Below are 25,944 nucleotides of genomic sequence, written 5' to 3'. Positions count from 1 at the left end.
AGTTGTATTGGTTCTGAATTTTGGCTATTGGGAATAATGCTTCAATATACATAGGAGAACAAATGTGTTTTTTTCCAAATGTTTTTTGGAGTAGATGCCAGAAAGTGGAATTTCTGGGTCATATGGAAGCTCAATTATTTTAAAAAATCTTTATTTATTTATTTTGCTTTTTGGGTCACACCTAGAGAATGCTCAGGGGATACTCCTGACTCTGCACTCAGGAATTACTCCTAGCAGTGCTTGGGGACCATATGGGATAACAGGGATTGAAACTGGGTTGGACCACTTGCAAGGCAAATGTCCTACCCATTGTACTATCGATCTGGCCCCAGTGGAAGCTCAATTCTTAATTTTATTAGAGAAATGACTCTATTGTCATCTATACAACTGTATTTTCTTCTACAGAGGTACAGATAAACAAATGGGACTACAAAAAATTATAAAGTTTTCGCAGTGCGAAAGAAATTATGGCTAGAATAAAAAAGAGACCCCAGAGACTGAGAGAAAATACTCACCTACCACTCATCTGACAAAGGGTTAATATCCAAGATTTATAAAACACTTGTAAAATTTAACAGCAAAAAGCCCAAATGACTCTATAAAAATTGGGAGAAGAGATGGACACTTTCTTAAGGAAGACATACAGATGGCCAATAGGAATACAGAAAATGCTCTCCATCAATTATAATCAGGAAAATGTAAATCAAAACAACAATGCGATCTTAGTTCACATCAGTGAGACTGGTATACATCATAAATAACATAAGCAAACAGTGGTGACATGAATGTGGGGGGAAATGAAACCCTTATCTACTGTTGGTGGGAATGTTGACTCTTTCAACTACCTTTTCACAAACTGACCTTGGAATTTTACATCATGTAAGCATAACATCACATTGAAAGGTATTGAAAAAACTAAGATACCTTGTAAATAAGAGGCTGGTGCCTTTTCTAGCCTTGTTATGGCTAAGTGATGTTTCCAAGGTCATTTTCGCAACTTTTCCTTCGAAATCCACCATATATGTTATATATGGTGGTGGGATTGGTGTTGTAATATTCAATATAATAAATTATTGTGAATAAGTTTATAAAGGTTTATAAAGGTAAAATAAAATTTTAAAAGTGTATTGTGTTAAAATTTTAAAAGTGTATTGTGTATTGTGTATTGTGTTATATATGTTATATATAACATATATATGGTTATATATGTTATATATGGTGGTGGGATTGGTGTTGTAATATTCAATATAATAAATTATTGTGAATAAGTTTATAAAGGTAAAATAAAATTTTAAAAGTGTATTGTGTTAAAAGCAAGAAGATTCAGTTGTGAGACTGACTAGCTTTCAAAAATTTGTATTATATTTTAGTCCTCAGTATTTGCCTTTAAAATGATGAGAATAAAACTAAGAACTTTTGTAAGGACCAAATAAAATAAAATGCACACTACCTGCGAAATTTCTCTGAAAGTTTAACACAAGTGGTGTTAATGTTTATGATTTTATTAACACTTTCTTGGCATTATGATGTGGTTTAGCTATTACATGATCACCTGCCTCAACATAGTTTGACTTAGATTGCAGGAACCCTATATAAAATATCAACACCTCTCTCATGCTGATGGTAATGATCAATCGATAGAGCATCCAATTCCCCCACCAAACTAGTATATGTTCTGGTTCTGTAAAGATCCACTACAAAATATTAGCAAACTGATCCAATAATATATCAAAAAAACATACACCATGACCATGTAGCATTTACCCAGGGTATTCACAAAATGATTAAATATATGCAAGTCATATCAATACAAGAAAACAGTAGAGAAAGCATTTGACAATACTCAATATAAAATCATGATAAAAGCTTTCAACAAGATGGGTTTTGAAAGAACTTTCCTCAACATAGTTGAAGCCATTTACCACAAGCGCACAGCAAATATCAGAGTCAATGGTAAAATACTGAAAGTCTTACCTATAAATTCATAAGTTCAGGCATAATACAAGGTTGCCCAGTCTGAACACTACTATTCAAATATAGTATTGAAAGTTCTTGCCATAGCAATTAAGTGAAAAAGCAATATTAAGGGGATCCAGATTGGAAAAAAAGTAAAACTCTCACAATTTGCAGATGACATGATATTCATAGAAAATGCTATGGACTCCACAAAAAGCTCCTAGAAACAAGACTTATTTGTATAATATACTTGTAGTAGGCTACAGAATCAACGCACAGAAATTCAAGGCTTTCTATATGAAAATCATCAAATATAGGAGAGCAATAAAAAATCTTATTCACAATTGTGCCTCCAAAAATCAAATAAGTGGGAGTCAGCTTAACAAAAGAAGTGAAAGTCTTATAAAAATAAAATTATGAATTACTTCTAAAAGAAACAAAGGAGAACACAAGTAAATGGAAATAGAGCCCCTGATCATGGATTGTAAAAATTAGTACTGTGAAGATGACATCCTTGCCCAAACATTATATCAATTCAATGTAGCTTATATACAGTTACTCAAAACACTTTTTAAAGACATATATCAAACACTGTTGGAATTTATTTGGAGCAATAAAATGTCCCAACTAACCAAATATAAAGCTGTAGTGTAAAAACAGCATGGCAATAGAATGAGGATATGCTCTAAAACCGGTGGAATGCAGTTTACAGTACAGGGAAAGAACTTTGGGTGTAAGGACAGTTACTCTTCAATGAAGAAGCAAAAGGTATGAAGTCAAACAAGAAAGTCACTTCAACAAAAGTTATTGGAGAAACTGGCCAGTCACAAGCAAACACAAAATGAATTCACACCACTTTCTAACACCATGATAATAGTCTAATCAAAATGTATTAAAGACCTCAATATAAGGCCCAAATCCATAAATTATTTTGAGGAAAACATAGGTCAAATATTTCATGACACTGAATCCAGAGGTAACTTTAATATTGAATGTTATTAATAAGCAAATGAAAAATGATAATTAATAGGGATACATCAAACTAAGAAGATTCCATACCACAAGAGAAATGATAGTCAAAATTAAATGGTACCACACAAAGTGGGAGAGAATGTTGTCTCACCACTCATCTTAAAAAGGGTTCAAAACCAAGGTATGTGAATCACTGGTAGAATTTTACTAGAAAAAAGACAATCAACCCCATAAATATATGGGGAATGAAGTAACAGAAACTTCCTTAACAAAGATACAGCTGGCCAAAAGATATATTAAAAATGCTTTGTATCACTTTGCAGCAAAAGAGAACAACAATGAGATATAGATTAGAAAAATTAATATAGGCTTGGGACTGATATTGAGTTCTTTAATACATTCTTTTATCACACCAAAGATACTACCAGTTATCATCAGGAAAATGCAAAGCAAAACATTAAGGTATCATCTCATGCCAGTGAAACTAGCAGGCATGACAAAGAACAAAACAAGCAGTGTTGGCGTGGATGTGGAGGGAAACAGACTCTCATTCACTGCTTGGAAGAATGTCAACTCATTCAGTCTTTTTTTGGAAACAATATAAACACTTTCCCCAAATCTAGAACTTTATTGCCCATATGACTCAGCAATTCCACTTCTTAGCCTCTCACCCCAAGAGACGTAAATGTCAGAAAATACATCGAAGGATAGGTGGCTTGCAATGCATGCAGGTTTGACCTAGGTTTGATCCTCTATATCTTATATGGCTCCTGACCCTTCCAGAAGTGATCCTTGAGCAGAAAGCCAAGAGCCAAGATTAAGCCTTGAGCACAAAAAAAAAACAGAAAAAAAGATCTGCACTCCTATTTTTATTATGTTACTATTCACAATATACAAAATCTGGAAACAACCACGTGTCTAAGGAAAGATGATAGGATAAAGATAATAGGGTACATCTCCACAATGGAATACCACTTGACTTTAAGCAAAGATAAAAACAGGCAATTTGCTGATATGAGGATGAATCTGGAGAATATCATGTTGAATGAAGTTAGTCAAAAGAATGATCTCTTTCATATAGAGGGTACACTGATACATAGTACAAGAATAACAAATACCCAGTGAAAAAGAAACTGATAATTTATCTTCAGTAGAAAGCTTATTATGGGATGGGGGATAACGGAAGGGAGGGAATAAAGTGTGTGTGTGTGTGTGTATGTGTGTGTGTGTGAGAGAGAGAGAGAGAGAGAGAGAGAGAGACGCTGGTGGAGTATGTGGTGCTGGAATATTCTTTGTATGAATCGCTGCCATTAAGATTTGTAAATCATGGAACCAAATTTGTTTTTAAAAATGTCTTTCAAGTCTAGCTTCACTAAGTACAATATATAAACTGAGTCAAAGATTTTACCTTGATAGAAGAATTTTCTTGTTAATTATACCAATTTCATAATTTTTTTTCCTAATGGCAGGAATTATCTGAGAGGATTATAAGAGATGTTCTATACCAATCCAATTGAGTAGCAATAAGGATTGCAGTATCTATATCACTGTTTGCAAATCTATAATCTAGTCTGTACTAAGGGCATGGAGTTTTTTTTTTTAATTTATTTATTTTTAATTAGAGAATCACCGTGAGGGTACAGTTACAGATTTATACACTTTTGTGCTTATACTTCCCTCATACAAAGTTTGGGAACCCATCCCTTCACCAGTGCCCATTCTCCACCACCCGTAAACCCAGTGTCCCTCCCACCCTCCCCAATCCCATCTCCCCCCCACCCCACCCTGCCACTGTGGCAAGGCATTCCCTTCTGTTTTCTCTCTCTAATTAGCTGTTGTGGTTTGCAATAAAGGTGTTGAGTGGCCGCTGTGCTCAGTCTCTAGCCCTCATTCAGCCCGCAACTCCCTTCCCCCACATGGCCTTCGACTACAATGTAGTTGGTGATCGCTTCTCTGAGTTCACCTTTCCCCGGAACGTGAGGCCAGCCTCGAAGCCATGGAGTCAACCTCCTGGTACTTATTTCTACAGTTCTTGGGTGTTAGTCTCCCACTCTGTTATTCTATATACCATAGATGAGTGCAATCTTTCTATGTCTGTCTCTCTCTTTCTGACTCATTTCACTCAGCATGAAACTTTTCATGCCCATCCACTTGACTACAAAATTCTTGACCTCCTTTTTTCTAACAGCTGCATAGTATTCCATTGTATAGATGTACCAAAGTTTCCTCAACCAGTCATCCGTTCTGGGGCATTCGGGTTTTTTCCAGATTCTGGCTATTGTAAACAGTGCTGCGATGAACATACATGTGCAGATGTTGTTTCGATTGTACTTTTTTGCCTCTCTGGGATATATTCCCAGCAGTGGTATTGCTGGGTCAAATGGGAATTCAATATCTAATTTTTTGAGAGTCGTCCAAATTGTTTTCCAGAAGGGCTGAACCAGTCGGCATTCCCACCAGCAGTGAAGAAGGGTCCCTTTCTCCCCACATCCTCTCCAACAGCGGTTGCTTTTCTTCTTTTGGATGTGTGCTAGTCTCTGTGGTGTGAGGTGGTATCTCATGGTTGTTTTGATCTGCATCTCTCTGATGATTAGTGATGTAGAGCACTTTTTCATGTGCCTTTTGGCCATTCGTATTTCTTCCTTGGTAAAGTTTCTGTTCATTTCTTTGCCCCATTTTTTGATGGGGTTGGATGTTTTCTTCTTGTAGAGCTCAACCAGTGCTTTATATACCATTGATATCAACCCCTTATCTGATGGGTATTGTGTAAATATCCTTTCCCATTCTGTGGATAGTCTTTGTATTCTGGTCACTGTATCTCTTGCCGTGCAGAAGCTTTTTAGTTTAATGTAGTCCCATTTGTTGATCTCTGTTTTTACTAGATTGCTTAGTTCCGTGTCACCTTTGAAGATACCTTTATCTTCAATATCGTGGAGGGTTTCGCCGACCTTGTCTTCAATGTACCTTATGGTTTGTGGTCTAATGTTGAGGTCTTTAATCCATTTTGATCTGACTTTTGTGCATGGTGTCAGGTCAAGGTCTAAACCCATTTTTTTGCATGTGGTTGTCCAGTTGGGGCATGGAGTTTTTTGACTGCACTGTGGAGTGCATTTCACATACAGAATGAGGGCCATTTAATAGGTTTCTTATTTATTTTTAAAATTTTAATTTTTGAATGAGATTATGTGATTAAAATATCATTATTGGTGGTTTTTCCATGCACATAATTCCAATGCCAGAATTAGGACATTTTAGCAAATCATTTTCAAAACATTTCAATTTCACAGAATTGACCGAGTCATTCATTTTCCATTTAGCATGATATCTTTGTTATCCACTTTTTATCCACTATATTGTCTTCTCTGTTTTATTCTTTGATACCTTTCTGCTTTTATTGTCCCTTGTCTTAGTACAAGAATAGTGGTTATGATCTAATTTTTTTCTTTCACAAATTAACCTTTCCGCTCATCCCTCTTCAATTTTAATCACCTCTACATTTTCTGAATTCCAATAGTGTTTATAACTCATATCACACTGTATATTGCTAGATTAAAGTCATAATTTTTTTCTTGTTTTCCTAGCCAGGCTGTACTCTAACTGAGGGTAGGCAATTAAAAAATAATGGTAAATTATAAAATCAATAATTACAATTAAAATATTTCCCACTACATACCAGATTGTTTCATATATGAAAAAACCTAACAGGGCAGTGAAGCTCATGGAACATGGTACCTTTTCTAATGATATATACTGGGAGCATGATATGTGTCTGACAAAGTAGTTAAAACCATTGGATTCTTATAAGTAGTGTGGTGGGTCATTAACACTAGTGTCTTATTGATACCAATTAAGTATGTTGGAGTATTGATTAAGATGATGGCATTGCTGGGTACCTATTTGATAAACAGAAGGTTTTTGCAGTATTTGGCCATACATTTAACACAGTTCCTCTCACACAGGAGTATGTTATATGTGAATGGAATAAATAAGCATTTATAGAAAACAGCAATGAATAACATCTAGTGACTCTTATAAAAGAAAGAAAACAAAAGGAAACAGCCATATTAAAACACTGCCAGATAGCATTTTTGCAACCACAACATTTAGTAATTTAACTGTCCAAATTCAACTGTTTATCACTTCCAGGATGTAGAAAGTTAATTTAGGGCCAACTCAGAAGACAGTGGTCTAGTAATTTGTTAATTGGCTAACTTTTTAAACATTCAAATGGATTATTGAAAGAGGTATTAAACTAGAACATAAAAATAAAATAGTGCCCAGCTTTATATTTGTTTTAAAAGCAACAAGAAAGATTTTTAAGACATTAAGTTTTGATCTGTCATTTCTCAAAACTTTTCAAATCCATCAGGTTGAAATCAGATTTTAAAATAGCCCTTCTTATTACCACTATCTTGAGAAGTGCCCCCAGTTTTATCATTCTAGAAAAAGCATAGGTGTCTTTTGAGAGATCTAAGTCTTAAAGCAGAGTTAAGACTTGCCTATAGTTATGATTTTGCATTGTTCAAGAGAACGAAGGGAAAAAATATTCTGGAAATCAAAGTAGCATTCTTGACAGAAGCCATTCTGATGGGTTCTTGCTTGGGGAGGAACAAAGCAGATCTATCAATCTGTTAGTTTGGCTTCAATTTCCTTGAGTTCAAGATGCCTTCCAAAAAGAGAAATGATTCCTGTCCTCTAAGGGAAATTACTGCTGTAATCAGCTTTCCTTCCTGAGTAAATACTGGTAAAATGGGGCACCTACCCACCTTCCTTTTCCCAAAATCCTTTTACACAGTCTAACAAGCTTTTTGAAAAACCAAATGGAGTAGCAAGTAAATAAAACTGGAAGAAAAATAGACCAAATAACACTGGGACTTCCTGGCTGGGCTTTGATATTTGGGGATTAAAGATAACCTCACATTTGAATTATTAAGCCTTTGATTCCTCCAAGAGAAGTTTTAAATGGGCCAAGACTCCCAAGGAAGCAGTGACTTTCTTTGGTCAACAGTAAAGCTGACTCATTATATTGAGGCTCTTTAATTTTAAGGAAGTTCACTGTCAGCCATTTAGGGAACTCCATATATAGGCACATACTAGAGTGGTTGGTAAAGTCTGAGGCTAATGGAACATTCTCAAACATAATTGCTTCAGAAAGCAATGGATTAATGCTGGTCACTTTAGTAGTCCTCAAAGACTCTACTCCATGACAGAAGCTGGTGTATGTTTTGATATGTTGGTATCTTCACCTTACAGGTAGGTATTTTTAGTATCTTTATATAACCTGGGATTTACTAAAGCATAATAAAACAAATCACTTTTTTAGAATGAAATTTTCGGGTTAACATTTGCAATTTGTTTCCAAATTCTATTTCTGCAACAATGGAATACTACTTGGTTATATGGAAAGATGAAATCATGCAATTTGTTGCTACATGGTAGGAACTGGATAAAACTCTGCTGAGTGAGGTGGCCAGAAAAAGAAGGACAGATACAAAATGACCTCTCTCAAATGTAGGATACAAAGAAGCACAGTAAGGGAATAACAAAGGGCCAAATGTAATGGAACTCAAGAACTGGACTACAGAACTGAACTTACCTTGGTAGGGACATGGTGGGAATGAAGAGTAGGTTGGGGTCAGGGTGGAACTGTGAGACAATGTTGGAGGAAAATGGAAAACTCTGGTGGAAGGTGTGGTGTTAGAATGCTTTATGCATAAAAATCTACCATTAGCACTACTGTACATTATGGTGATTAAAACAAGAATTGTAAAAATGATCTGAGATAGATGGGGCTATGGTTGTACAACAATGGTTATATACTTAATGCTTCAGAATTGTGCACTTAAAATGAAAAATTTCATGTTTTATGGTTCACCACAATAAATATATGCTAATGGTGCCACAAAATATGCATTCTTTTGCAACTTTTCTTTTGTTAATTAAGTTTTATCACAAATTTTTATTTTAAATTTTATATACCTATTTTATCACAATTTATATATCATGGTTACAATACTGTTAAGCTTTTTCTGTATTGAGGAACAAAGTAACTGGACTCCACCATCACCAAGGAGCCCAAGATGCTCTACAAATGTTCCTATTGTTTTAGATGTTGATATAATTCATTTTATTATCATATAATGTTTCATCATTCAACTCAACACTAATTTATTATTAGACTGCTTCCATTTTATAATATGATGAAATTCTTTTATTACATGACTTCTTATCAATGTGTGTACATATGATTTTCCATACAGCTTCCTGAAGTCAAGCTCTCATTAATACCATTCTCAAAGTATTTTAAACCCTTTACTTAGAAAATATTTTTGAAAGCAAAAAAAAAAAATTAAGGTTGTGTATAGACTACCAGCTAAATTTGACAAGACAATACATTATGGCAAAAAAAAAAGTTAGAAAAAATGGTGCTTTTCCTGTTCTTTTTATAAAACATTATTGAGTTACTGTGAGCTAGTTACAAAATTTTATGTTTGGGTTACAATCACACAGTGATCAAACACCCATATCTCCACCACTGCATATTCTCTACCACCAATCTCCTCAGTAATACCCCCTTTTCCCACCCTCCCCCTGCCTCCAGGGCAGACAATATTCACTATACTCTCTCTCTCTCTTTCTACTTTTGAGCATTATGGTTTGGAATACAGATACTGAGAAGTTTTCATGTTTGGTCCATTATCTACTTTCACCACACATCTCTCACACCGCCCAATTCCTCCAGCCATCTCATTCTTAGTGATTCTTTCTCTATTCCAGCTGCCTTCTTCCCTCCGCTCATGGGGCAGGCTTCCAGCTATGGAGCAATCTTCCTGGTCCTTATATATACTGTCCTTGTGTGTCGGCCTCATGTTATGTTATTTTATGCTCAACACATGAGTGCAGTCCTTCTATGTCTGTCCCTCTCTTTATGACTCATTTCACTTAGCATGATACTCTCCATGTCTATCCATTGACTCATTTCACTTAGCATGCTAGTCTCCATGTTTATCCATTTATAAGCAAATTTCCTGACTTCATCTCTCCTAACAGCTGCATAGGATTCCACTGTGTAGATGTACCAAAGTTTCTTTAACCAGTCATCTTTTAGGACACTTGTGTTGTTTCCCGATTTTGGCTATTGTGAATAGAAGATGGATGGCATCACCTTCTCCAACATCAAACTGTACTACCAAGCAGTAGTAATTATAACAGCCTGCTATTAGGCTTGAAACATACCTGTAGACCAATGGAACAGAGATGAATATTCCATCACAGACCCCCAAAAATATGACCACTTAATCTTTGACAAAGGAGCAAGAAATGTGAAGCGGAACAAGAAAAGCCTCTTCAACAAGTGGTGCTGGAAAAACTGGATAGCTACTTGCAAAAAATGAACTCTGACCTCTGTCAAATGCCAGGCACAAAAGTCAGATCAAAGTGGATTAAAGACCTCAATATCAGACATGAATCCATAAGGTACATAGAGGAAAATGTAGGCAGAACTCTCCATGACACTGAAGCTAAAAGCATTTTTAAGTTTTTTTCTATTCTTGAGACTTCTCTCATTATTACCCATAAGTTAAGAAGGTATTTTGTACTTTATTTAGCACTTATAAATAAAAATTATGATAGTTATTGGATAAACCCATATGCTATCATTTCATCCTTTATTGTCCTTGAAAGAAAGTAAATGATTTCCCCCCATTTTGCAGGTGAAAGATAGTTGCTCAGAGATGCTAGTAGTACCATTGAACATCTGAACTCAGTTTCATTGGATTTTGGGCTACAGATAACAGTACTCAGGGGTTACTCCTGACTCTCCACTCTCAGGAATCACTCCTGGTTGTGCTCTGGTGCCCATATAGGATGCTGCAAATTGAACTCAGATCAGCTGCATGCAAAGCGAATGCCCTACATGCTGTACTATCACTCTAGTCCCTGAACAAGAAAAGCCTCTTCAACAAGTGGTATTTTTTGGTAGAAAAATGTACATACTATAAAACTCACATTTTAATTGAACAAGTTAGTAGCATAAAACATTTATATTGTTGTGCAACCATTTATATAACCTTAAATTACATATATATACTTTAACTGATATACACACATCAGTTTACCTGGTTAATTTCAAAGTGTCTGGAGCCACTTTAAATTTAGAATTTGTGCCAATATTAATACTACCTATATCTTTCATAACTACTCTAAACACTGCCTAAATTTTTCAAATAGAAAAGAGTTAGAAGAGTTTTAAAATAATATATTTTTATTTTTGCTGAATTATTAAAATAATAACTGATCATAAAATTTGAAAGGAAACAAAAACTGCTCAAATCTCCTTAAGCAGCAATTATAATTGTAATTATTAATATTTAAACATTTCAAACATTTTTTGCATACACATACTACCCTGGATGTTTACAGACTTAGCAGTGTACAGTACTTATATTTTTCTATTATAAATTTTCCATTGAATATTAATATATTAATATTCTACTTATACCTGCAGGTATATGACATGGTTTAGGCTTGGTTGATAAGTCTATTCTGTGTACACATAGTAAGGGAGTATATTTTGGTAGTAACACTAAAAAAAATTATAAATCTGTTTTTACTATCATCTTTCAATGAAATTCTAAACTATGTAAGTGATAAAATATTTTTCCCACTGTCATCTTCCTTGATCACAGCTCTATACACCCACACAGGTATGATCAGAAGAGAGGTAAGAGGAATGGGTAGATTTTTATCAAGAGAAGAGAGGCTGGAACAAAGAGATTAATTACCTAGGAATGTCACTGCAAAAGAGAATGAAGGGGATACATTTCAAACATAACCCTTCTTTACTGGTTTTCTGCTTAGGCTCATCCATCTTAGAGAACTTTAGAGAATCTAGTTGACTTACAAACAGCTATACGCACTAGAAATTGTCTTTCTTATGTGCATATTACTTAAATTATTAGTGCCTTCACAAGCTGCCTTAAATGTCCTGCATGGGCTGAAGAGGAAAAATTGTAATCATTGATCAGTTATAAAATTGAAATGGGCTTCCTGGCTCCATTTCCAGCTGTGTTTTAGCCCATGGTGATGTTAAATCATGAATTTCCAAATTCATCTGGGTTTACTGCATGCTGTCTGAGTTTTATATTCTAACCTGGTAATTTATCCAGTGTTGCGGGGATCAATGAAGCTAAAACATCGCCTGATGATTCTTCTGTGATGAAGTGAGTTTTCCAGATTTCTTGAAAAACCAGCTTGTTATAGATTTTGGATTCCTTATAGACTCATTAGAAAATGAGTTCCTCATTTTTTTTATTTTATAGTGATTTGTTAAATTTGAAATTACTGGGTCATCTTGTATTAATGGTGGACCAACATTGAGCCAAAATCAAAGGTCTAGCTGTAATATAGTTCCATGTTTTAGAAACTTAAAAACAAACATTTTGCATTGAAAGAAATTTCCTAATTAACTTCTAAAGAATTTGTACAATAAAACATCTTACCCTGCTGGAAAAGACTGATAAAGCAAACGTACTACCTTCTGCTAAAGAGAAACTGTATTTAGAAGGAACTTGCTATTCTCATAAAACTTTTAATAGGAAGAAGTGAATCAAATTCCTTAATTACCGTTTTATGGTTGGTAAAAGGGCAAATTACATGCCATCCATTTCTAAACTTTTAAATGTCTCTGGTGCTTTTAATTAAAGCTGCCATCTAGAAACTACTAAAGCAATTTTACGCAATTAGTTATTTATAGGTTACCATAATACACCACTCAAAATATGATTTAAGTGATTTGAAGACTGTTAGAGTGTGATCTCTGTCATTTTTTTTGGTGGGGCAGGGTGGTTTATATAAAACAAGTCTCTTTCTAAGTGAATAGATGAAAAAGATGTGACAGCAAGGGATTGTGATAAGGCAATCAGTTATTTTGGCTAGTTAACTTAAAAAGAGGAAGGAACATAATTCTATACTGTCGGTCTTGATATATAGGAGACCATGTTCCAGTCTGAGCAATATTACACAGGAAAATTAGACCATAGCTATTCCCTCATCTTACTACTTTGTTGCCATTTTCCCAGATAACACCAACACAATACCTTCACGAGCTACACTCAGTAGCTCCCACCTTGAATTCTTCACCTTAAGTAATCTTGTGCTCCATCCTGTGTTCTATGCCCTCAAGGATCCCATAAAGTGTTTTAATGAGGAATTAATTTACTTATTTCCTAGGCAACATTCTATACTAAACAGTGAAATTTACGGTGAAAACCCTTATGGAATGGGTTTAATGGTGAAATGGTAAACTGGAAAAGAATTATTTTGGTTAGGTGGACTTTGGCAGGTTTTGAAAAACTAAAATATGCACAAAGTCCTGTAATAGTTTTAGTGAAGTTCCAGGTTGCAAGGGATCAAATCACATACAATACCCGAAACCCCAGTCTACCTTGACTATTGCTTTCTCCTCTGTCTCTCTGTCTTTTTCTCTCTATTTTCTCATCTTACTGTACTCAGGGCTTATACCTGGCCCTACTTTCAGGGATTGCTACTGACAGACTCAGTTGTCCATAAGGGGTGCTGAGTATTTAACTCAGGTAGGCTGCATGCAAGGCGAGTGTTTTACTCACTGAATTATCACTCTGGTCCTGGACTTTTTGTTTGTTTGTTTGTTTGTTTTTGGGTCAAACTGAGCTATGCTCAGGGGTTACTATTGATTCTACAACTCCTGGCAGTGCTTGGAGAATCATAAGGGATGTCTGGTATAGAACCCAGGTGGGCTGAATGCAAGCCAAATGCAATGCCTGCTGTACTTTTGCTCCATTTCCTGACTTTTGCTTCTTTACCTGCTCTACTTCAGCTCTAATCCCTGACTTTTGCTTCTTTTGTGACACCATTGCAACCTAGTTGCAACCAAGTTGCAGACTGATTTATAAGGGCATGGAACTTTTCCCTTGGGAAAGTAACTTTTTCCATGTTTGGATTACTATTATAGGCAGTGTTATTACTAACAACAAAACAGCAAACTTGATCATAATGGCAGATAGCAAGTGAGCAGGTACTGACTCTCTTGTGTCGAACCTATTGCTGGCATTCTAACTTCATGAGTAAGATGCTAAAGCTTAGGAAAATTAGGTTAAATACCAAATTTCATACATTGAATGAGAAGTAAATCTGGGATTTGCATCCAATTCTGTTCTACTTTGGAACCTCAGAATGTATCTGTCATTGTATTTTAAAAAAACTTTTTAATTTGAGGTACAGTGATTTAATGATGTTAATGATGTTAACAATACTGTTAACGATGGTTCTCTATGCACGTAATTCCAACAATACCCCCACTAACAGTGTACCTACTTCCTCCCAAGGATCCCAGTTCCCCTCCATCTCAAAACCCTCTTTTCTCAAACTCAGGAGTGTGGGTCAGTTCTCCCTTTGGCTTTTTATTGCTACCTTGGTGTGCAATGAAAGAGATTGCTTTGTGTGTGTGTGTGCGTATATATATATATATATATATATATATATATATATGTCTTTCCTTCTGACTTCACTCAGCATAATATCCTCCAGTTCCATCTATGTTGCGACAATTTACATGATTTTATCCTTTCTTAGAGCTGCATAGTATTATGTATAGGAAAATGAAAATCAAAACCACATTGGGATACCATCTCATGTCTGTGAGAACGGCACATACCCAAAAGTCTGGAAACAGCCGGTGTTGACAGGGTTGCGATGAGAAAGGAAACTTTGGTGAGAATGGTGTCTGATTTAGTCTCAATAGAAAGCAATATGGAGATCTCTCAGAAATAATATCAGGATTCTTATATGATCTATTGTTGTATTCTGTCTCTAAAATATTGCTTCTGTGTTTGTTACAGTTTTATTTTTCTTTAGTGCCCGAGATTGAAACCAGGGCCTCACATATGTACTACATGTGTTGTACCATTGTGCCATATTCTTCAGGCCTGTTTACAAGACTCTTATGCATACGTGAAAAATGTAAAATAATGCATAAGAAAACAGAATTAAAATGCATTTGTGACTTCATATAAATGGAATGAATTTAGTACAGATTTCTTTCTTAGCCATGGAGTTGCTTCCACCAATTACAAAGACTAAAAATATATGGCTTTCTTTTGTCTGGATTCACCCAATTTAGGTGAAAATAAAGGTAGAATATTTTCAAATTTCAGCTGCTGACATGAAATAAGGTCAGAATCTTCTGACCTACAAAAGCAGATGCACTAGACCAACTTCAGATAACAAGCACTCATTTTGGTTGCATACAAGCTAATATGTCCTTTTTTATCCTTTTCTTGTTTTATTCACATGTGGTTGGAAAACACTACCTTTCTTTGCAATACAGGCACTAAATCATCTATTTTATTTTATTTTTATTTTGTTATTAGTGAATCACCATGAGGTACTGTTACAAACTTATGAACTTTTGTGTTTGCATTTCAGTCATACAGTGACTGTTTACCCATCCCTCCACCAGTGCCCATTCTCCTCCACCAAAGTTCCCAGTATCCCTCTCACCCCCCATCCCCCACCACCCCACCCTGCCTCTGTGGCAGGGCATTCCTTTTTGTTCTCTCTCCTTTTGGGTGCTGTAGTTTGCATTAGAGGTATTGCGTGGCCATCATGTTTAGTCTATAGTCAACTTTCGGCATGCATCTTGTAACCCAAATGGGTCCTCCCAACATACTCTACTCAATGGAATACTATGCAGCTGTTAAAAAAGATGAAGTCATGAGATTTGCATATATGTGGATCCACATGGAAAGTATCAAGTTAAGTGAAATGAGTCAGAAAGAGAGAGACAGACATAGAAAGTCCTTTGGTATAGACACCATAAACTAAGAGACCAACAACAAAATTTAGGAAATCTCTCAGAATATAAATAGCAAGGAATCACTAATATTTTTCTTTTATCAGTGATAAATAATATTACTTTTTGTTTTGTGGCCACACCCAGTAATGCGCAGGACTTATTCCTGATTGTTTACTCAGGAATCATTCCTGACAAGCTCTGGGGAAACATATACCATGTCAGGGATTCAACTTGAGTAGGCTGATTGCAAGGCAAGCACCCTACCTGCTCTACTATATCTCCAGCCCCAAAGAACAAATCTTTGGTTTGGATGTTTTACACTCAATCAAATGTTTATTTTTTCAAAATGTCTGCCTATGAGACAAGAAAGTAGAATTAGGAGAAAGGTTTTAAAACTGAGCAGGAAATGTTGCCATAGATAGTAGAATGTTGATCTTACCCAGAAAGTCTATTTCCCTAACTGATGCTTCCAAACCTTTCTAATATACCTCAAGGTTTAACCTTACCTTTCATTTGTAGCATAGTATCTGATTTTTCTAAGAATATGGAGACTATCAGAATGGAGTACCATCATCTTTCTACTACTTTAAAACTAATATCATAATCTTACATTTACATACTATCTTAGGATGGTATCTTTGATCTTTCTTCCTTTTCAAGGGATACTCTCAGTTTTCTTCAGTCCCAGTTTCATCATTTATTCTGTCTTTGGTATCCCTCCATTTACATTATGACATATCTCTCTGAGCACCATGGTTTTTCACTACTTGTAATTCTCTCCCCGATTTAAACTACTTGGAAGAGTGATCTTCACTAATAATATTTGCTTTATCAATTCTCATTGGCTCATTAAATGAATACATTTAGTTTCTGTCTGTAGAAGCATCCAACTACCAATGGCAAGGTTGTCAATGTGCTCCTAATTACATAAATCAGCATCTATAAATGAGTGATACCATTTTCACACTTTCTTGAGAAAAATTACTGCCTTGGCTCCCTAGATACCTAGCAATCCTAACTCCTTTTTCTCTGGTGTTTTCATCTGTCTTTTTCATTAAATTATTTCCAATGCCTTCCCTATTCATAGTATTCCCTAAAATTTACTTATTTCAGCATTATTCCAGTGGTTCTATTATCCTATCACCAAAATACTATGTCCAAAATGCATTCATTAACTAATTAGGTCACTTACAATACAAAAGTTCATTTTTATATAGGGTCAAATCTAAAGTTCCTATTCCCGTTCCTCCGCAAACACTTTTACTGTAGTAATAACATATTTATTTGTAATTTTGAAAAAAATATCATTCATATTACTCATGTTGTGGCTTGTTTGCATTTTTTGTTGTCAAGGGCCAGGTCTAATGTTAATGCAAATGGATAGGTTAGCAGAATTGATTGCGTACTGATGGAATTTGGGAAAACCTTACTGCCCCACTTCTTAGGAAGACCAAAGGAACATTCTTGTACCTGATTTTGCTTATACATTCCCTTACAGACATTAATTACATTAGCAAGCTCCTACTGACTGATCGGAGATTTATTAATTTTGTATTAGTCCCAAACTTAGTCTTTCAGAAGAGCACATAGGTGGCAGGGAATCAGCAGAGCATCTCTAAGAGATGTGGATAGGGACAAAAAAGGATAATTTGTCTGGTCTTTATCATTCCCAGATTTCTTAATTGCCAATAAAGTTAAAGTGACTCCTATATTATTAGTGTCATGAAAACCCTAAAAACACTTCTGGAAACTGCCAAGATTTAAGGATCATTTCCCTCCTAGGGAATGGTTTCACAGTTCTTTGCATTCACCTGGATATTGCCTAAGTCCTGCTGAGTTCTGGGGTCAGTTTGCTTAAAGAAACACATGAAAATAGAGATATAATCTGAGGTGATGTCTAAGAGAACCAAATTAAATCACTGATTAATTTCATCTTGTCCAGTCACTCCTTCAACTTCTGTATATACTTTAAAAAATAAATGTATTCAGCTTGTCGCAAATTTTATTTTATATCCCCACCTAGTACCATTTCACATTCTGCTTAAGTACTTGGTCATCTATTACATGACTCATTAGTTTGAGTTCTCTGTAGAATTAAAGAAAGTTGCAGTAAAAATAATAAATGGAACCTAAGTTTCAACTACATCATCCATGCATGTTTTAAAAGCATCGTTCAAAGTCAATTCAAACTCATATACAATGCTAGGGATTAGCATTTTTTCTAAACTTTTTCATTGCTTCCTTATATTGAAGTATTGATGAGAAAAAGGGAAATATTTCTCTTTACTGTGATTTGAATCAAAATGGGAAATATTGGATCAGATAGAGAATTTATCTTAAGAAAACTACCTTAGGGCTATCTTATGAGTAACTCTATTAAGTACACTTCAATTTTTAATTTAAACAAAATGTTAATGGTTGCATTCAAGAATTTAATAAGGTAAAGTTTTCCTGCTGTAATTACTTAACACAAAGTTGAAATTCCTAACTGCAGAATACTCTGAAGAGATGTGACAGATTTTCTGGAGATTTATTTGAATTCTTATAGCAAAAATACATGAAAACATTATGTAGTGCACTATGTAGTATATCACTACATATGTAAAAATCAGAAAAATAGTTTTAATAGGAAAGGGAAACTAGACTAAAAGTATCTTGCATGGCAAATAAATCTATTTTGTTCTTAGTGAATACTTGTCATTATGTTGAAAATAATTTTTCAATATTTCTAACCCATTTAGAGAAGACGACAGAAAGCTTAAAGGTGGGTAGTTTGGTATAGTGTGGGATCATGGGGTCTTTTAAAATTGTTTTTGTGTCACTGCTTTTGGAGTTAGGAAGATCTGGCTTGAATTTCAGTATTATATCTAAATGATGGGACCTGTTATCAGTCAAGTCCTCCCTTCCTTTATATTTTGCAGTGCCAGGTTTCAAATCTAGGGCATCACATATATAAACAAGAATTCTACTATTGAACTACATCCTGGAACCCTATTTGGTCATTTTAATTCTTTGGCATCTATTTCCAGATTTGTGCTTGAGAGTTGCTCCCATTGGTGCTCAGGAAGCCATGTGATACCAGAGATAGGACCCCTGGCCTCTGCACACAAAGCACATGCTCAGTTTAGTTGCATCAATTTCTTAACCTTAGGCTCTGTTTCCTTATCTAGTCAACAAGGGGAGTAATAGACCTTGTGCATTATGTGATAATTAGAAATATTCTGTGTAAAATATCTAGCATACAGTATGCATTCTATGCACTCAGTGACTTATAGCTGTATTTAATTTAATGTATTTATTTAGGTCTGTGCACAGGGCTTACTCCTGGTTCTCCACTCAGCCATCACCCGAGGGGGTATCTGGCAACCATATGCAGGGGTTAATCCCAGGTCAGATACATGCAAGCTAAGCACCTTAACTGCTTAACTATCACTCCATCTCTAGCTGTGGTTATTTATATTACAATATTACAATATTACATCCCTAGCCCTTGCATTTACAACTGAGGAATCTCAGAACCCATTGTTTAAATACACAATGTACAGACTCTTTGGCATCACTGTCTATTGTAGCATTTAAGGAAATTAAATCTCCCTAGGGCATGGTAGCATAGAGACATTCAGAAAAAAATGGCAGTATATAGGCTGAACAGGAGAACCTAGGTTCCTTAATCTGATAGTCATCATAATTTTCTATCATTTCTCAAAAAAAAATCCCATAGCTATTGACCGTTTAACTTTACTGAATGATTTTTAGTCCCATTTGATTATTTTATTTTAGGAAGAATAATTTCAAAAGAAAAAATTTTTCATTCTATTTTTAGAGTAGATTCCAAAAACAAATTAGCTGTATTCCAGATTAACACTTATTTGATTCACCTTGCATAATTAAGGACATGTTAGAGAGCGTGCCTATAATTGCAATATTTTGCTTGATAAAGTCTAGAGCAAGCTCTCTTTTCTAACCTAGAAATGGTACATCCTAGGTGTACATTTTCATTTTCCACTGATCTACAGCTTTTCTCTATTAGCTTCTATGTAGAGAGAAAACTCAAGCCTGTCCTATAAAAATCCATTAAATGGTTGCTATCTTCTAAGGGGGGAGGAAGAAGAAGCAGATGTACATGGCAGTTGGGAAGCCAAAAACAAGCAAACAAAAACAAACAAATTGGGCTTTTTTTTTGAGACAAAGAACCTGCAGGAGAACCTCAAAGACATAATTAGCAATTAGTAATACTCTCCTCTCAATTTGCACACTATGCTTTAATGATTTCTTACATGTTTTTTCTTCTTCCGCGGGAGTCTATGAAATTGCCCTGCAGCATTCCTTATAATGAGAATCTCACATCTGGCTCACTGCCAAGGGTAAATGCTGTCTCTACGCAGCTTGGAGATAAGGAGTGGTAGTTCAATACCTTAGTTTCTGACCAGCATTTTCAGAGCATAGGTTCTGCTATCTGAGTGATTTTGAAGATCACTAGAGTATCTTCAAACACTGTTAACATTGCTGAAGGAGATGCGGTAGACACTTAGTGTGAGCACGTTCTCTTACTTTAATATCCTCTTTAACACACTGATTCAGAGCAGATGTTGCCGACAGGAGCCTCAATATCTTATGAGAAAACTATCTAGTATGGATTAGACATTCAGCAGCCAGTATTGGGCCAGATGTTCTTAGGGTCCTGTACAGCTTTGGGATGAATAAAATGTCTTGGATTTTTTAAAGGGCACTCTTGGAGAGGAAAATGAGTAAATCAAGTAAGAGGAAATGAACTACTAGTTGTGACAGGAAGAAAAACTTAGTTTAATATTAACTTTAATAGGTGTATAAATTTTAGCACTCTCATTACTGATGCCTCAAGAGTTCATGTAAATCCTGTTCATCAGGACTCTATTATTGCTGCTTTCCTAGGGAAAAAAGCTGTAGTGAACCAATTATTTGCTTTATTTGGAAAAGTCAAGATATTCATCATCTAGATGGCAGGTTGAATGTAGTAGGTGAGATGAGTGGTTTTCATACTAACAGCACTCAGGAGGATGCCAATTTTAAGCACAATACAAGCCTGATTCTTCCTAGTTTCTTATGCAGAAACACTTATAATATCTGCAGGAGATTTAAACCTGTGTAAAAGGTAGGACCTGGCCTGATATTTTTCCTTGAAAGATGAGCTGATTTTATGTTGTACCTGAGTTACATATTCACTCATATATATATAAATATATAAAATGTGTGTTTATATATACATATATCATACTATAGGTAAGATCTATGTAAGGAATGAGAGCTGGTAGTAGAGAAAAAAGAAACATTTCTAATCACCATAATAGTTGTGTTTGTGTGTATAAGGCCTATGTTAAAGTAAGGAAAAAAGATCATCCCCTTTTAGCACCATTAAAATTCCTTTTAGGATAGCTGACATAGATTAAGAATTACTTAGTTGATCAATTATACAGTTAGATGGAGTGGATCCCACACTATACTTGATATTACTGGCACAAAGTAGGGAAGATTCAAGAGCAATATTAGAAAGTTTTTCATCTCAACTTGTTTACCTAGTAATCAAAAACCCCATTCATGAAATAAAGAACAATAAAGTAAAAGAGGTCAAAGATAATCAAGAGCTAATAGCTTTATATAGATAATGTTAAGGAAATTTAGATTTAATGAGCTGAGATGAGTCAGTGGGCTCTGTAAAAGACTTAGGCCTTGAATTTGGCATTTAGTAAGGAAAAGCTTTAAGCTCTGATAATAGTTGAAAATTAATCCCCATATATAGCAAATATCAAATGGCTAAAAAGTAGCCCCTTAATATCTGAAATAATAATTGATCATTTAACAAATAAAATACATTGACATCACTATATTTTGGCATGTAAAGATAATATAGTAACTGTGAAAAATATATTATAAGATATCACCTTATAACATGATTTCATTATTAAGCAAAACATTTAAGTCTAGAAGAATATACATTAAGGCATTTCTATATGTGGTAGGATGATGGATGATTTAATCAAACATATTCTTTGTATCCATTCTCTCTTTTCTAAGTATTCTGCAAAACTATATGTCATTTGTGTAATAGTTAAACATATTGTATTCTTAAAATTTACTAAATAAGTGTTTGATAGAATCTAATATTTAAGACCACAAATACACCATTTTATTGGACAGGGAATAATGATAAAGAGAGAAGGTACGTGATATAGATTTAAAAGTAGCCTATCCAAACCAGAGAGAAGTATAGTTGGTAAGGCAACCAGCCCAGACAGTCAAGTTGTCTTGCACGAAGAACTCACCCCATTTCACTATATATGATCCCTCAAGCAGCAATAGTAGTTATTCCTGAGCAAAAAGCCAGGAGTAAGCTCTGAGCACCAGCAGGAATGGCCCTCAAATTAACACACATATACACACAAAGTCAACTTAGGACAACTTAGTGTCCTAAGATGGGAATATGATTCAAATCTATAGCATAAATTTGATTGGGTCAATACAGACTTGCTAAATTATATCCCAAATGATAGAATTTAAACTTGTTCCTTGATAAATGAGAAGTAAATTTAGGACAGATAAAAGTAAGGCTATAATATCCAAAAGGAAAAATAGAGAGTGAGAGAGAGTGAGTGAGCAAGAGAAAGAGAGAGTGGGAGGAGAGAGAGTGGGAGAGAGAGAGACAGAGAGAGAATAAAAGTGCCTGCTATAGAGGCAGGGTGGAAGGAAGGGGGAAGAAAACTGGGGACATTGGTAGTGGAAAATGTATACTGTGAAGGGATGGGTGATGGAAAATTGTATGACTGAAACCCAATCATGAACAATTTTGTAACTGTGTGTCTTACAGTAATTCAATAAAAAGTCTAGCTTCTACAAAAGGTAAAAAAGGAATTTGTTGTCTTGCAGTTTATATAGACTGAAAAATGAAAGTATTCAAGAGTGACTTAGAATAATGGATCAAAGGTTCATTAAAAGTTGGTTATTAAGCAAAAGCCAGGAATGCCTAGTTTTAGATACTCAACATAACTCTGTATGAGGTGGGCATATCTTAATTTCTAATCAGAGCAAGTCACAGTGTTGAAATCTGACTTTGAGGGTCTTTTCTGGAAAAGGAGTGAACTCTTTAGCTGTCAGACTGTAAGAAATTTCTAGGCAATAATTTCTGGGAAAGGCTGGGATATCAGGAAGACAAGACACTCAGAGTATTGTTAGTGATTATTTGTACATCAGAAAAAAATTCACTTAAATATTAAAACTGTCATGACTAGAACTAATGCATAATGGTTATAAATTAGTTCTTGATATGCCTGTTTTCAGTGGAGACTTCATGGATGTCAGAGACAGAATACAGAGATGAATGGACACAATGTGGCAACAGTGTAAAATTTTTGTGAAGTCAAATTAAATCTTTAGGTGAATACTATTTTTTTTTTACCTCGAGGACTGTTCAGTGAAGCTTCTGATGCTCTTCCTCCATCTCCACAGTGACTCTGGTCAAAGGGAAGACATTGTTCACCTGTTCCTGCAACCACTTCAAAATTCTTCGACAGATCTTTAGTCTCCACAAGAGATTTCAACTTGTAGACCTTTCGGGTGTTCGTGTCTGATAGATAAAGTGATTCAGACATGGGGTCCATAGCCAGATAGTATTTGTGAGCTGGACTTGTGCTAAGGAAGACAAAAATGAAATTATTTAAAGCAATTTATTCCATATGCACCCCACTCAGAGTCTGCCCTTTATCAAAGATGGAAAAGTCTCTGAAAAGACGAAAGAATGAATGTATATTCCTTCTGATGTACTGAGGACATGGATACCTCTTTGTTTTTCTAGTAATGGGCTTGGGTAGAAAAATAGTATGTACTGATAACCTGTAATGATGCTGATATCTCAATAGCGTCTATTTGGGGGTAGAAAGAAAAAGATGAGAGGAAATAGTAAGATATCATTTTTCTCATACATACCTTTCATACATGATTCTTCAATTACCTCCTAGATGCTTGCCTGGATGTCTCACAGTCACCTCAAACTCATCCCCAAATAGAGGTTATTGTTTATTCTTGCTTTACACTTCCCTCATAAAACTACTCCTTCTCTTCTAGCCTTACTATCTCACTTGGGGCAATATGATCCTTCCAGGATCCTATTGTAAACTGAAAGACATGTACAGAGGAGTTGTGCTTAGGAAGCTCTTTGCTGGAACTACACTGTCAAATGTTCTCTCCTAAATTTCCATTCTTTAGCTAATCACCACACTTCTATAATTTATTTCTTCCCCAGGACAGAACAGAACAGAATATATTTGACCTTTTTTGGGTAATAATTACAATCAGCCCTATACCCTAAATGTGATGCTACAATTACATGGCTTGGATTTTAGCATTTCTGAAATTCATCACTTACATATCCCCAACGGATTATTTATATTATTTTTTCCTGCATACGTAACTGAGATCATTAATTAATTATGATCCTTTCTAATTTGATTTTTGATGGCGAGAATAACTTTTGTTTGAGGGATACTCTCTTTGAAACTAAAGATCATATACTATTGTTATCATCCAAATACCAAACCTGGAAGTCATACCTTACTCCTTTCTTTTTGTTCCACATACAGTTGTGCCTGAAATTCGCTATTAGAACCATTTCTTTCTCCCTATTATATTTGTTCTTACAATCCTGTCCATATGAAGTGCTTTTCAAATCTTATGCCAATTTTCCCTACAATGCTTCCAAAGTCATTTGTAACTCTTTAAAATTTTTGGTGTGGTTTATTAGCCCTTTTATCTTAATAAATTCTCACAAACATATTAAGGATTACTCAGGCATTATCTGAAAAAAAGTCTTCCCTAAATCTAGGTCATTTGCATTATGCTTACCACTCTTCTGGGAATTACATATATTAACCATTAACCTTTTATATTTATCTCTCTCTTCCTCCAAATAAACATGGGAACCTGGACGAGAGAAACCCTTTCTTATTTATTTCTAATGTGACTAGCATTCCTCTTTGTACTCAGTTGACAAATCCATAAACCAGACATTTGTTTACTCTTCCGTCTTTCCATCATTCCTCATATTTAGCAATATATTTACCTCTTAAACACTACATCAACCTGTTTTCTTCTCATTTTTACTGTCATTAGGCAAAAACACCCCATCATGTGACTCCCAAACTCCTTTCTTGGTAGTATTTCCATATTATGTGTTTATTTATTAACTTTTGTACTTTCTAAATTCAATGTGCCCAAATGCTGTGTTATTATCTGGAAATCTATTTGTGTATTTGCCAGATACAGCTCCTTTCTTTCACAGTCCAGGGCTGGAGGGATACAGGGATTAAGGCATATTCCTTGACCCTGGCTCAATTGCAAGCACCACATAGATCCCCTGAGCACTGCCAGGAGTGATCCCTGAGGTCAGAACAAGAAGTAGCTCCTGAACACCTCTGGATGTGGCCACAAAACAATGAAACACAGAAAGAAAACTCACAGTCTAGTGTCAGTAGATAAACTATAACTGTACCAACCTGATTTATACTGATGGGAAGAACAGAGAGGAAGACATTTGAGCAGAGAAAAGGAGTGACACAAGACCTCGTATTAAGATTATTTAAAAATAATTTTCTGAATTAGTTTCTTTTTTTTCTAATTTATGTACCTTTTCTGTTCCACAATTATATCTAGGATACAACATTATATTGAGTCTCATAACTATTTAGGGCCCCTATGATCTGTGAAAGTTTCACAGTCATGTTTTAGATTTTGACAACCATTACACTTGTAATGGTTATCGGTCAGTTTTTAATCACTGGAGTGTTCTTAATTTTTTCCTTCATAGTTATACGTGGGTTGTAGATTTCTGGAGTAAAGTGCTATTCTCATCAAATTCAATCAAGGGCACACAGTATCAATGTGACTTAATATTGCTGATGTCTAATTTGATTGCCTGGCTGAGGTAGCATGCATTAATTTCCCCCATTATAGATGTATTCTTCATCCCCAAATCTATATTTTGTACATTTTAAAAAGAAGTCATTCTGTATAGGCAATACTTAAGTAGAGAGTTATATTCCAGCTTCTGAGAGTAGAATACAAGGACTATGTGTAATTCTTCTGCATGAGAGTTTTAATTCTTCTTTGATATTTATAAATCTAACCATTTATTTATAGCAGTAGGGGTTCATGGATAT

The 25,944-nt window shown here is 35.1% G+C and overlaps 1 protein-coding gene across 1 annotated transcript in view; it reads right to left on the bottom strand.

Annotated features, from left to right (window-relative positions):
- Nucleotides 1-25,944, bottom strand: part of TENM1 (teneurin transmembrane protein 1) — a 1,051,200-nt gene that overhangs the window by 111,557 nt on the left and 913,699 nt on the right. Inside the window, exon 24 of the mRNA XM_004606346.2 lies at nucleotides 23,190-23,422. Within this exon, the coding sequence (XP_004606403.2) occupies nucleotides 23,190-23,422 (233 nt within the window). The remainder of the gene's footprint in view (nucleotides 1-23,189; nucleotides 23,423-25,944) is intronic.

The sequence above is a fragment of the Sorex araneus genome, chromosome X (genome assembly GCF_027595985.1).
Source record: "Sorex araneus isolate mSorAra2 chromosome X, mSorAra2.pri, whole genome shotgun sequence".
Taxonomy (NCBI): Eukaryota; Metazoa; Chordata; class Mammalia; order Eulipotyphla; family Soricidae; genus Sorex; species Sorex araneus.
This window is presented reverse-complemented; position numbering and strand designations above follow the sequence as displayed.